Source organism: Neocloeon triangulifer, unplaced genomic scaffold, assembly GCF_031216515.1.
Source record: "Neocloeon triangulifer isolate White Clay Creek 2 clone unplaced genomic scaffold, ASM3121651v1 ptg000012l, whole genome shotgun sequence".
NCBI classification, from domain to species: Eukaryota; Metazoa; Arthropoda; class Insecta; order Ephemeroptera; family Baetidae; genus Neocloeon; species Neocloeon triangulifer.
The window spans coordinates 9,788,656-9,800,748 of record NW_026775554.1 but is presented as its reverse complement, the minus strand read 5'-3'; the positions used below and the strand labels follow the sequence as shown (position 1 = coordinate 9,800,748).

The window sequence follows — 12,093 nt, the reverse complement described above, 5'->3', positions numbered from 1 at the left end:
GTGCAAAGACCACGTGCGACGTCATTCTTGCCGCTCATGCACCTGCTTACCTCGCGCTGCGTGCATGCTCAATTTTCGTCACTGGCTCTGCGGGTTGCATAATCATCCAGGCAGATGGATACAATAAAAAAATTAAATGCCCTTTATAGTTTTATTCAATATTTTATGATAAAGTATTGATATAAATAAATTAAGAAAAGTGTTCTATTATCATCTGGCAACTTTATTATTATTTTTTTTGTTATTTTTTACTTAGTGTTCAGGATTATTTCTTATAAAAATAAATTAATACACCATCCTTTGTAAGTTGTTGTTTCTCGTTACTTTTTATTTGTCATTCTCTTTTATTTGCAGTTAGTCAAACCAGCAAGTGTTACACACGGTTACACAAGTGAAAAACACTTGCGGCAAAAGAGCCACAGCACGAGGAGCACAAACTGTGAATCGCCACTTGGCAGGATGAATAGATGAAAATTTAATGTTCCTCTGCGATCGTTCGTAACGGAGGCCGCGTTGGCCGCGAAGAAGCAGCGTGTCGCTATTTTGGTTCACTCAAACTTGGCTCGCTTCCCTTTGCATAATAATGTGCGGTGAGATAATTTTACTCGAAAAACGAGAGCGACCATAGAAAGAAAGGCGGTGAGAGAGAGCAAGAAATTCGCTTCGAAAATAAAATTAAAAAATTAGGCCACCACGTTTGTGTTGTTGTCGACGGGGTGCTGAATTAGGTGCGGAATGAGATGATACTGATATTATAGCTCATTTATAAAACAAATATAAATCAAGGCCCTTTATTGTGTCCAGATACATTTCTCTCAATATGAGCATTTGATAACAAGAATGGCTGCTTGAGTATGCGCGGCGAAATGAAAAATAAATAAATAATAATAATAATGCTGCACGGCGACATTAGTCCAGCAGGGGCAGGCGGACTGCTTGGCCGGTGTTGTTGGACAATAATAAAGATACGGGCGGCGGCGGTTGCTGCTGCTGTTGATGGTGAAGCGCTTAGAAGCACTTGCGGTGGACGATTCCAGGGCCGGACTCGTCGTACTCCTGCTTGGAGATCCACATCTGCTGGAAGGTGGACAGGGAAGCCAGGATGGAGCCACCGATCCAGACGGAGTACTTTCTCTCAGGGGGAGCGATGATCTTGATCTTGATGGTGCTGGGAGCCAGGGCGGTGATCTCCTTCTGCATTCTGTCAGCAATACCGGGGTACATGGTGGTGCCACCGGACAGGACGGTGTTGGCGTACAGGTCCTTGCGGATGTCGACGTCGCACTTCATGATGGAGTTGTACACGGTCTCGTGGATGCCGCAAGACTCCATGCCCAAGAAAGAGGGCTGGAACAGAGCCTCGGGGCAACGGAAACGCTCGTTGCCAATGGTGATGACCTGTCCGTCGGGCAACTCGTAGGACTTCTCCAGAGAGGTGGAGGCGGCGGCGGTGGCCATTTCCTGCTCGAAGTCCAGGGCGACGTAGCACAGCTTCTCCTTGATGTCGCGAACGATTTCACGCTCAGCTGTGGGGCAGAGAAAAAAATTTGGTCAGTACAAATTTTAACAACAAATTCAACCGAACTTGGTCAGGTTGAAGTTACGGGGGATGCTTACCGGTGGTGGTGAAAGAGTAGCCACGCTCGGTGAGGATCTTCATCAGGTAGTCAGTCAGGTCACGGCCGGCAAGGTCGAGACGGAGGATGGCGTGAGGAAGGGCATAACCTTCATAGATGGGGACGGTGTGGGAGACACCATCGCCAGAGTCGAGCACAATACCGGTGGTACGGCCAGAGGCGTACAGGGAGAGCACAGCCTGGATGGCGACGTACATGGCGGGGGTGTTGAAGGTCTCAAACATGATCTGGGTCATCTTTTCGCGGTTAGCCTTGGGGTTGAGGGGAGCCTCAGTGAGCAGGATGGGGTGCTCCTCAGGGGCGACGCGGAGCTCGTTGTAGAAGGTGTGATGCCAGATCTTCTCCATATCGTCCCAGTTGGTGATGATACCGTGCTCAATGGGGTACTTCAGGGTGAGGATACCACGCTTGGACTGAGCCTCATCACCGACATAGGAGTCCTTCTGACCCATACCGACCATCACACCCTGTGGAAGAGAACATTTACACATTAGTCTTAAAGTTCGACGGTCAGCGATAAAAACTTTTTATAGGAAAATTAAAAATATTTTGGTGAGAAACTGAAAAAAATTTAAAAAAATAATAGTAATGAAAAGGAGATTTTTTGCTTTTGCATACGAATTTCGTATTGATAAAATTTCATTGAAAGGATTTTGGATTAAATTTTTAATTTATAGAAAAAAATTCTATATTAAATTAAATAAAGATATATTTACATGAAAAATATTATAAATTTGAATATTAAAATATTTGGAAAAGTCCGTACCTGGTGGCGGGGGCGGCCCACGATGGATGGGAAGACGGCGCGGGGAGCGTCATCTCCGGCGAAACCGGCCTTGCACATGCCGGAGCCGTTGTCAACGACCAAAGCAGCAACATCGTCGTCACACATGGTGGAGGTTTGTTCTTTTCAACCTGCAGGATAGAAAAGCAAAACATATTAACCACGTGGAAAAATGTAATAAAAATGAACTAAAATATAAATGTGTCCCGAGGAAAAACTTTTGAAAAGAGTATTCAAAAGTTTTTAGAAATCGGTCTAAAGTTTTTGCTAGTGCGGAAAAGTTGAAAAAGAAAGCAGCGAGCCTTGGAAAGTGAAAACGATGAAGAGCAGGAGCGAAAGTGCGGCGGCCCTAGCGGTGCTGAGACTGAGTGAGGTCGTCCGCCATCCGCGCCTCCCCTCGCGTTCTATTCCTGTCCTACCCCCCGACCGTGGCTCATCACCAAATATGGTCATGAGACCCGCACCGCTCGCGGCCCCGATTCCTCCGAGGCCACCGTGGCGCGAAAACTCGTCGCGTGAGTGACACGCCAGCCTGCCATAAATTATGCACTCGGAACATCCCCCAAGTTGAGTTTGCAGCTGAATCCGTACAAAAATTTGCTTTGCACTTACAATGGGCCAAAACACTAACAAGTTTAAATTTTAAAATCTTAATTTATTCCAAATATAATTATTTGATATTAAGAATAAAATATTTAAAAATAATTTTAGAGAATTCAAGTTGATTAAAAATTTTTAGTTTAATCTATAATTCAAGTTGAATGAAAGAAATTAATTAAAAAAGAAGGAAAAAAATTTAAGGAGATCCACAAATCCAGCTGCGAAATCAACTCTGAAGCACATGTCGCGAATCCGAAAAAAGAAATGCGGAAAAACACGGAACTGTAGGAAAATCACTTTTGAAGGCTCTCGCTCGCTTTCTCACTCAAAAAGCACTAGTGTGTGTGTATCCAAAAGTCACAGGCGTACCCTGCTTGGGAAGCTCCGGCGTGCTCGGTACCCTAGTATCGAGTGGACTCAGACGTGTGGCGAACCACTATCTATATCCTCCGCTCCTCCTCCTCGCCCCAAAATACCCAGCCGCCCGCCAAACAAGGGCATCCCCGACGAGCGCCGCGCTCCCCTCTGCGCACTCCTTTTGAGGGATGCATCCCTTGCTGCACTGGCCTATTTTTAGCCCCAAACAGCCCCGAGTCGCGTGCTGCCGGTGCGCCCGCCTGCACCACCGCCGACGCATTGTTGCATAAGTGAGCAGCCCCGACCGACCCTTCAGCCAAAAATGGAAGAAACGCGCCCGACACTCGCCGCGTGCGCTAACAATAGCGCCCAACAGGATGTTTTCACAGTGTCTTGCTTAGACTCTAAGAACTTTGATGGCACCCAAGCTCTGAAGTTTAAACTCATAGACAATGCCACTTTAAACTTGATTCAATTTCATGTATTAAAATGATAAACATTAATAAAATTTGCAGGGATAAAAAAGTACTATAATATTGGCGTAATCTCTGCAATACATTTTAAAAGTTGTAAATTTCATATCACATCAATTTGAGTCGTTGCATTTTTGACCAAATATTTGGAATTATCCTACATTTTATAAAAATTGAGTTTGTTCTATAAAAAGCATCAAAATGAAACAATTGATGAAACAAATTATCCGAGGTTTAATTATATTTCAAAAAACGAAATTTTAATTGTAAAATTGAATTTTATAATTTAAAATAAATTGAAAGAAAAACGAAATTTTAATTAAGCAAGTTTAATATTAAAGGTCAGGAATTCTTCAAATGATATATAATTTTTAATTCTCAAAATAACTATATATATACTGCTAGTGCTGTAATTTATATACATAATATACTAAATTTTATTTTAATTTTTACTATAGATATGCTTGTCACGGATTTCACATTTTTTTTTTGCACTAATAATAATTTTCATTTTGATGTGAAAAGTAATTGTACTTGTATATTTTGCGGAGACCAATGCACAGAATATGATATTAAAACTTGCTTGGTAAAGAAAATGAGTTTGCGAGAAGCTGCGACTTTTCATAAGAATTCAAACAAAAAGTATATCAAATATTATATTATTGTTGTACACCTATGGTGTTTAATAAATACTTCATTCATTCATAAATTTATTTTATTTTATTATGTAACTAAATTTAATTTAAGTAGAGCTTATTGATTGAATCATTAATTTAACTCTGATTTTACATCATCTGATAATTATATGGCACGTTTTACGATAAAACAATCCAACTTTCCCTGTTGGTTCGCCATCATTCATTTTCAATTGAGGAACGCGCTGAGTGAAATTTCTCGGCACTTTCAACAAAAAGATAATAACACAGCACGTGAACACAACTCGTGTGATTAATTAACACGCATTAAACCATGCTCCATTTTGACAGGGTTGACGCATCTCAAATTTAATGTCAAGTACTAACACGTTTTAAAAGCGTGATATAGTGTTGATTGCTTAACATGGAATTTTTGTTTGTCGCGCGATTAACCCTATCGTTTATTTAATCCGCCTTTCAACTTTCAAGCTCCCTCGCGGTGCAAATTCAATGAGCAAATAAATAGCTTCGTACTGATTGATCTTTTGTCTTATCTTATTTAGTTCAAGCAGTTCTGGAATGACTGAAGCTTAGTCCGAACTCTCAAGAGTTGAGTGATATGCAAAATGATTTGTGATATGATAGCGATTTTGATTTGCTACTTTTTTTTAACTGTCCTTGCCAAAATCATTACGCGTTTTTTTATGGAAAGTGAAGTGCGCGGGTCCAGCAGAAAGAGAGGCTGCGAGGGCTAAATATATATTCAACGGGTTGAAATGCTTTCAGTCTGTCACTTTTAAAGGCGCCTTTTTCGTATGCATTATTTTTAGCCGCGCACGCTGCTTTTCCTATTGAAGGCTTCTCTTGAAAACAAGCCGCCCTCCGCTACGCCCTCACTTTCAAGACCAGAGGCTATATTTATTTTGTATTTTCCCTCTCCTTTTTAAATTTATTTCAACCATTGTTAAAAAAATCAATTAGTAACTATTAAAAATTAATGCAGTATATTCCACTAATGAAATTGTAATTATTGTTTTACTTCATTATTACATTTATTTTACGAGCCTATTTTTGGTCAGCATTAAATTAAAATACACGGCGGGAAATTTTTCAAAATGAATCGGAGAACTATAAATAACCAAACAGAAAGAGATATAAAAACAGTGAGAACCGCTTATATTTTCATCACGACCATCTTTAACTTTTATGAGGCCTGGGGGCATTCCTTGCGTTGGAAAAATCGTGCACCCTTGGAAGCTTCCAGAAGTTTTTGTTGATATTCTGTCATTTCTTCTTTTTATCTGCTGCAGCTGCCGGCTGCATCCTTAAAGGGAAGACGGCCGCTCTGCACAGCGTCAGCCACCGGGTGCTATTTTTAGAGACACTCGCGTCTCCGTGAACTTGACCCAACACGGACTTAAAATTCACGCGAGCGCCCATTAAGATTGCAAAATTTTCGGACGTAAAACAGGAGATTTTTATGTTTTTTGATGATAAAATTTATAACAAAAATTAAAATAAACTTGTAAATAAATTTTAATCATTTACTCACTAATAATTGCTTTATTTTTTTGAAATTTAATTCAGAGGTATTGCTTTATTTGGTTTTTTTTTTACAATCAAAATCGTAAGAGAAAAAATAGTTGTTGAAGTTAATTTTTCAATCTTAAATAAAAATTGGTAAATAAAGCTTGCAGTTGTTTATAATTGAAAATTTGAAGTTATTCCCTTTGAAAAATTTGAAATTTTTCCAAATTAAAACGAGAAATTGATTGAAGCGAACACAAAGTGTGTTGTGCAGTCGGAGGCGATCTGAAAATTTGGATTTGGGCTGCGGGCGCACCATTTATGGCTCGCGCTCCTCGAGGTTCCCACGTCGTTATTTCGGGCTAGATAGGGCGAGAAATAGCGGCGTGATGCAGGGGGTCAGTGGAGGCAGAGGCGCGCGCGTTGACGCTCCGTTCGCTCACTGTGCGCCGCTCGCTCCCTTGCTGGCACCGCGGCCGCCGCCAGATGCAACGCCTTTTTTGGCCGCACCACGCTCGCAACCGGCAGATCAATTAAATAATTGTCTTGAGCGCCTATTAAAAATTTTGTTCACAATTTTTAATTTTCCCACAAGTCTTAATTGCCATCTATTAATTTCATTAGCAGACCTTTCAATTAATTTTATTTATTGCTCTCCGACACTTGCAATTAATAATTGAGCTCTATTACTTTTATCGCGTTCTTTTTAGTGGAGCTGACGCGTTAAAGAAGGAATTTGATATTTTTATTTTGTTCTTAAAAAAAATTTAAATATTGTTTAGTGTAATAGCCAGCGTAAAGTGCGTGATAAAAAATTTTTAACAAAAATTTTAATTTGTTTCATAAAAAAATAGATTATTGGGATCTGTAGGAGTTAATACTGGGAAGTCGATGTTAATATTCTATCAATAAATTTTATAAGTAAAATTTAAAACAAAAAGTATAAATGCTACATACGAGTTGCGTTTTATATTTTTAGCTTTCACAAACTCATTACTCTATGTATTTGTTGGATTTACATGAACTATTCTTATTTATAGCTGCAATACTATAAATAAATTCTTCAACTCCAAACAATTTGTGTAGCAATTTGAATAAGTATTTCAACCACAAGTATTTTGAACAATCTAATTTTGTCAATTTTTTAAAGAATGGAAAGTGCACTTCAGATAAAATATGGATTGATGACAGATGTTGTAAATAAATTTAATTACTTGAATTTTTGAACCAAACTGCAGCGAACTGATGCACTTTAAATTTTTTCTTACCTTTTTTTTCAATATTAATTTATTTTGATAAGAGGTAGTTCAAAGTTTCATTAGTGGCCTTTTCCCACAAGATACTTCATCTTCTTTGAACAATGCCGTATCAACCTCGCTGTCTTCTTAAGGAAAGATCGTTTAAAAAAGGTTGGAACAATGCAAAAATGTTTATGTATATTTCTTTTATATAAAGCAAAGGTTGAGGACGCAACATTTTAATGGGGAAGTTTTTTATAATTCGGCTAAAATATGCTGTTGAAAGTGTACCAGTTGATTGAAGCGGTTTTTTAAACATTGCTACCTAGGAAAAAATATAGAATGATATTATTCTTGTTCTATGGTTATGAATAGCATGATTTGCAATTGATAGGATTCAATATTGGTTAACGATTTACATGTTTGTTAATTTCTCCGAACAATGTGTCTATTATTTTTATTTGTTATATTTAATAATACTAAAAAGTGCTCTTCATTCAAAGTGCTGAATTTAAATTTTTCTCATGCCCACACAATATTAAAATAGCAAATCATCATATTTATTAGATCAACTGCAAATTTACATCTATCATTTTGCTAAAATTCTATAATTATCTATCATAAATCGATAAACGTTTTATCGTTTTTATAAAAACTTATTTTTATTAACAACAATCAATGCTACCTAAAAATCAAATGAAAGTCAGTTTTTTTTATCATAATGCTTTGTCAGTTGAATTGCGTAATACCCAAATATTGTTATGTCTTGATCCAAAAATTTTCAACACACATTGCTTCACTTTTTGCCGCCCGACAGCAACATCTGTTTGGCCAAGCCCATATTAGTTGGTGTGTGTATGTGCCAGACGTGATCCGGCTGCCTCATGCAGCGTGTTCGGCAACAAAATGTTTTGTCAGCACGAGAGGCGAAGAAAAGTAAACGAGAGGGATGTGTGTGTACCGGCTAAAGAGTGTCGCGTCACAACCCGCGACGTGCACCGATGACGCGACCCGTCTGATGTTGATGGGCTGAATTTTGCAAGCCAGAGTAGCGGGAAAGCATCGCACCAGTGACTCACGCTAGCTAAGCTGCTGGCACTGTTTTGAATGGAAGGCCAAAATTTCGGCATTCGCTCAAAATTATTTATTTCGGCGACCACCTCACCGCTATGGAATCCAGAAGCGGAGGCACTCGACATGACACACATACTACTGTTCTAATTTACATCTTCTGCTATTTCTGAATCCACAATACGTCATTCTTCATAATGTTCTATTTGCAACCTCTTTATTTAAAATAGCTTAGCTAATTAACTCCAACATATTTCCATCCAATAAAAGGGGGGGAAATACTATATAAATTAATTTTACTTTAAATGGAATTCTAGCAGACATCTGCTTTCTTCCCCTTTTTTCCCCAATTTAAATTTTTCGTATTGACCGAGAAGAATATATAATTATCTTAATTATGTAATAGAACGCCAAATCTAGGAAATTGAAGAAAATATTAAAATACATTCATTATAGTTATTATTTTTCTTCTTGGTGGTATGAAAAAAAGTGAAGAAGGGGTTCACAGCTACCAGATGTCTGCTAAAACGCCTAACATCAAAACTTCTACGTTTTCCATCTTCACGTAAACTAATTTTATTACAAACAAAAAATAAATACAGCCTTCTCCGAAAATTTTCTCCGCACTGCTCCGAATGATTGATATTATAAAATTAATCATTTGGCAGGCAAAATGGGTGAAAACATGGAATTAAATTTCTAAATGAGTAGAATTATTATTATTTATGGAAGTTTCTATTTTCCTTAAATTTTTTTGCCAAAAGTTTTATGTATGAAAATAATTGTTACGAAACATGCAGGTATTTAGGCTGCAAAACGTTTTGTTGAAGATTATTAAAAATAATAATTTGTTTATCAAGTAAATTTTGCTTGGAAAAAATACAGCAGCAACACAATTATTATTATCATTTTCGGAACGAGTCCCCTGGTAGTTATGCAACTGGCTCGACCCGCTCGTCTCTGATCACGTGATCGAAAGGAGCGTTTGCAATGGAGTTCAAGACCCGAACAAGGTTCAAAGTTAAAAACTCGTCTTTTGGCTTTTAAAACATTCTTTATCGCCGCTGTTCAAGGTAATTTGCAATTTAGGCTTGAAATTTCTTTCCAAATTATGAATCGTGCTTGCCCGATTTCAAGGAAAACCCTTCAGTGGTTTAAGTCTCATCAATTCTCCCCTCTTACGAAGTAAACATTGCGAGCTGGCGAGGATTTTTGAAGGACCGAAAAAAATGATGAGCACCGACGAGACCACAAAAGAGGAGGATCCGAGGGAGGAAGAGGTTGAGGGGGGCGACAGTGATTCGGCCGAGGAGGCCGCGGCCGGTCCGGCGAAGGACGAGCCTGCTGAAGAGGAACCGTCCGGACAGGATGACTCCGAGTGGAGCCAACAACAGAGAGAGGTGATTCACATGTTATTGACGTAAGGGACAAAGGGCGCACACACACCGTGTTTTGACCTCGCGTGCGACGACCCCGATTTTTTCTTAATTGACGCGGTCTCGATAAATTGATGCCAAGGTTCACGCGAATTCAATTAATTTGGTCGCTTGCGGATTAAATGACGCAAACTTAGCTTCACAAGAAAATTTTGTATGTATTGCACAAAATTTTATCCAGAAGATTCTTTGTTTTACTCAGCAATCAATTTAAACTTGTATATCCTACGTTAAGAAGCTGATACGAAGGTTTGAGTCTGCTCATAAAAAAAATCAGGACTCCGTAAATGCTTTTTTTAACTCATATTTTATAATTTATATAAAAATGAGATTTTAATGTACTTTGAAATTTTTAGGATGTTCAGAAGGAAGTCTTGAAAATAAAGGATGAAGCAAACTGCCAGTTCAAAGAGGGTCTGTGGCAAAATGCGGCCGACGGCTACGGCCGAGGTCTTCAGCTGTGCCCTCGCTCGATGGCCAAGGACCTGGCCATCCTGCACGCCAACCGAGCAGCCGCCCTGATCAAGCTGGCCCTGGTCGACGAGGCCATCAAGGACTGTGACAAGGCTCTAGACCTTGACCCTCAATACCTGAGGGCGCTGGCAAGACGGGCTGGTGCCTACGAAATCAAGGAGAAACTTGACGAAGCTTTTGAAGACTGGAAGAAAGTGCTGGAAATCGATCCAGACCACCGAGAGGCCAGAGCGGCGGTTGTGGTAACTCTGAAGAAATTTGGTTTTACATTTAATTATAAAAAATTATGAACTCTCTAGAGACTGCCAGGAGAAATTAACGAGAGGAATGAAAAAATGAAAGCTGAGATGATGGGTAAATCAAATTTACAATCAATTTCATTTATAATTTCTTATAATCTTTTATAGCGAGCTTGCAATTCTAGTTTATAATAAATAATTACGCACTTCATTAAATTTTTTATCTTTACTTTTTCAGGAATGAAAAATCTTTATTAATTTTAGCATTTCAATTTTTAGACAAATTAAAGAGTTTGGGCAACATGATTCTTCGTCCGTTCAATCTTTCCACGGACAACTTCAAGATGACCCCGAACGAAGCTGGCGGATACTCGGTGCAGTTCCAGCAGTGACTTTTCTTTCCACACTATCAACTTAACAATGCTTACATTTAAACAAACAATTTTTGTCCACCAAAGTTATTTCTTAAGGTGGATTGTGATTTTTCTTCTTTATGCCGTCGCCCACGGCAGACCCATTGGGGTGGGGTTTTGCAAGTAGGACATGACCACAGACGAGATGGACAACATGAAACTTGACAGGATCTGCTTCGTGTCGTCGTTAACCTTCGAGTTGGCGAAGCTAATGCACGAGCAGTACAGGGCCACCCAGGCGCACCACTTGAGCTGATAAATATTAAAAAAAAAAAAAAAACGGGAAATTAGTTTTAATTTGAATATTGTTGGCAGTCAATAAAATATAAGTTTGACTTAAAAATGTTTATAGTTTTATTGAAAAAAAACATTGAAAAATAGTTTAGATTATATTTTTAAATTATTTCTATTTAACTATTGGATTTGACATTAAATCAAGCTAAAGAATTGGCATAAAACTAAAATTTAAACAACGAACCCTCATCATTAAGCCGCACATGCTGAAAATCATGCCGAGAATATTCATGTAGTCGGGGGTGAGATCCTCCCCAGGGGCGGCACCTGAGGCCTGGGTTAGTGGCGCTGGCGCCTTGTACCTGCAATGACAAAATAAATTATAAATTCAATTGGATTTTACGGGATTTTATTAATAAACAAAAGAAAATGAAGCCCTAAATTTTTGCAAACTATACGGCAAAAAATATTAATTTTACGCTCTTCTTACCTCACAATTTTGTCGGGCCTGCGAGGGTCAGCCTGGGAAGTCGGAGATCCGTGCATTTTCGAGTTCGAATTTACAAAAAGGATACAAATAAATGCGGATTTATCAATTCAAAACAAATTAAATAAAGAAATTGATTGAACAGAGTGACGTGCAGGAATCAGCTGCTTATAAAAGGAATGTGCACTGTGGAGACCTCTATGTTAAAGCGACTATACTAAACGCCGAGGCATTCTATCTTGTTATATTAATTACCTACTTTAAACATACTTTTTTAATGTTTTATTCATTAATTTCCAGAATTAATTTTATTATTTATTAAGCATTAATTTTTAATCCCTCAAAATAATTTGCAGCATAGCAAAATTCTGATTGTGAGGGTTTTAGGCAATTTGGCCTACAATCTTGTTGTGCAGGTTGCATAGCTTTGGAATTTCCTGTACACTTCTTTGACTTGTACAAATTGAGCTAATTCCCAAAGAATAAAT

General features: G+C 38.5%; 3 protein-coding genes across 4 annotated transcripts; 1 reads left to right on the top strand and 2 right to left on the bottom strand.

The window, feature by feature from the left end:
• Window positions 1–777: 777 nt before the first annotated feature.
• Window positions 778–3,547, bottom strand: LOC132198120 (actin, muscle). Of its 2 annotated transcripts, none has more exons than XM_059621923.1 (4): window positions 3,391–3,547; window positions 2,404–2,552; window positions 1,618–2,104; window positions 778–1,526 (listed from the first exon to the last, which is right to left on the bottom strand). In XM_059621923.1, the coding sequence occupies exons 2-4, from the start codon at window positions 2,527–2,529 to the stop codon at window positions 1,009–1,011; spliced, it is 1,131 nt and encodes a 376-aa protein (XP_059477906.1). In that variant the 5' UTR covers window positions 2,530–2,552; window positions 3,391–3,547; the 3' UTR covers window positions 778–1,008. The 2 variants fall into 2 exon arrangements, with proteins under 2 accessions (XP_059477906.1, XP_059477907.1); XM_059621924.1 differs by lacking the exon at window positions 3,391–3,547 and adding an exon at window positions 2,724–2,863.
• A 5,696-nt stretch (window positions 3,548–9,243) lies between these two features.
• LOC132196571 (tetratricopeptide repeat protein 1) lies at window positions 9,244–11,221 on the top strand. Its single transcript, XM_059619322.1, has 5 exons — window positions 9,244–9,395; window positions 9,460–9,722; window positions 10,115–10,474; window positions 10,532–10,586; window positions 10,751–11,221. The coding sequence occupies exons 2-5, from the start codon at window positions 9,552–9,554 to the stop codon at window positions 10,861–10,863; spliced, it is 699 nt and encodes a 232-aa protein (XP_059475305.1). The 5' UTR covers window positions 9,244–9,395; window positions 9,460–9,551; the 3' UTR covers window positions 10,864–11,221.
• LOC132196572 (protein Asterix) lies at window positions 10,665–11,778 on the bottom strand. Its single transcript, XM_059619323.1, has 3 exons — window positions 11,609–11,778; window positions 11,363–11,480; window positions 10,665–11,136 (listed from the first exon to the last, which is right to left on the bottom strand). Exons 1-3 carry the CDS (start codon window positions 11,662–11,664, stop codon window positions 10,963–10,965), a joined length of 348 nt encoding a protein of 115 aa, XP_059475306.1. The 5' UTR covers window positions 11,665–11,778; the 3' UTR covers window positions 10,665–10,962.
• Between the last annotated feature and the right edge of the window lie 315 nt (window positions 11,779–12,093).

Bases quoted from the DNA above. Each gene is read 5' to 3' on its own strand.
- LOC132196572 (XM_059619323.1), bottom strand. From the start codon at position 11,664: ATGCACGGATCTCCGACTTCCCAGGCTGACCCTCGCAGGCCCGACAAA. The intron at 11,481-11,608 runs GTAAGAAGAGCG...TTGTCATTGCAG, and splicing joins AGGCCCGACAAAATTGTGAG to GTACAAGGCGCCAGCGCCAC. The intron at 11,137-11,362 runs GTTCGTTGTTTA...AATATTTATCAG, and splicing joins TGTGCGGCTTAATGATGAGG to CTCAAGTGGTGCGCCTGGGT.
- LOC132198120 (XM_059621923.1), bottom strand. From the start codon at position 2,529: ATGTGTGACGACGATGTTGCTGCTTTGGTCGTTGACAACGGCTCCGGC. The intron at 2,105-2,403 runs GTACGGACTTTT...TCTCTTCCACAG, and splicing joins TGGGCCGCCCCCGCCACCAG to GGTGTGATGGTCGGTATGGG. The intron at 1,527-1,617 runs GTAAGCATCCCC...TCTGCCCCACAG, and splicing joins CTACTCTTTCACCACCACCG to CTGAGCGTGAAATCGTTCGC.
- LOC132196571 (XM_059619322.1), top strand. From the start codon at position 9,552: ATGATGAGCACCGACGAGACCACAAAAGAGGAGGATCCGAGGGAGGAA. The intron at 9,723-10,114 runs GTGATTCACATG...TGAAATTTTTAG, and splicing joins GGAGCCAACAACAGAGAGAG to GATGTTCAGAAGGAAGTCTT. The intron at 10,587-10,750 runs GTAAATCAAATT...TTCAATTTTTAG, and splicing joins AATGAAAGCTGAGATGATGG to ACAAATTAAAGAGTTTGGGC.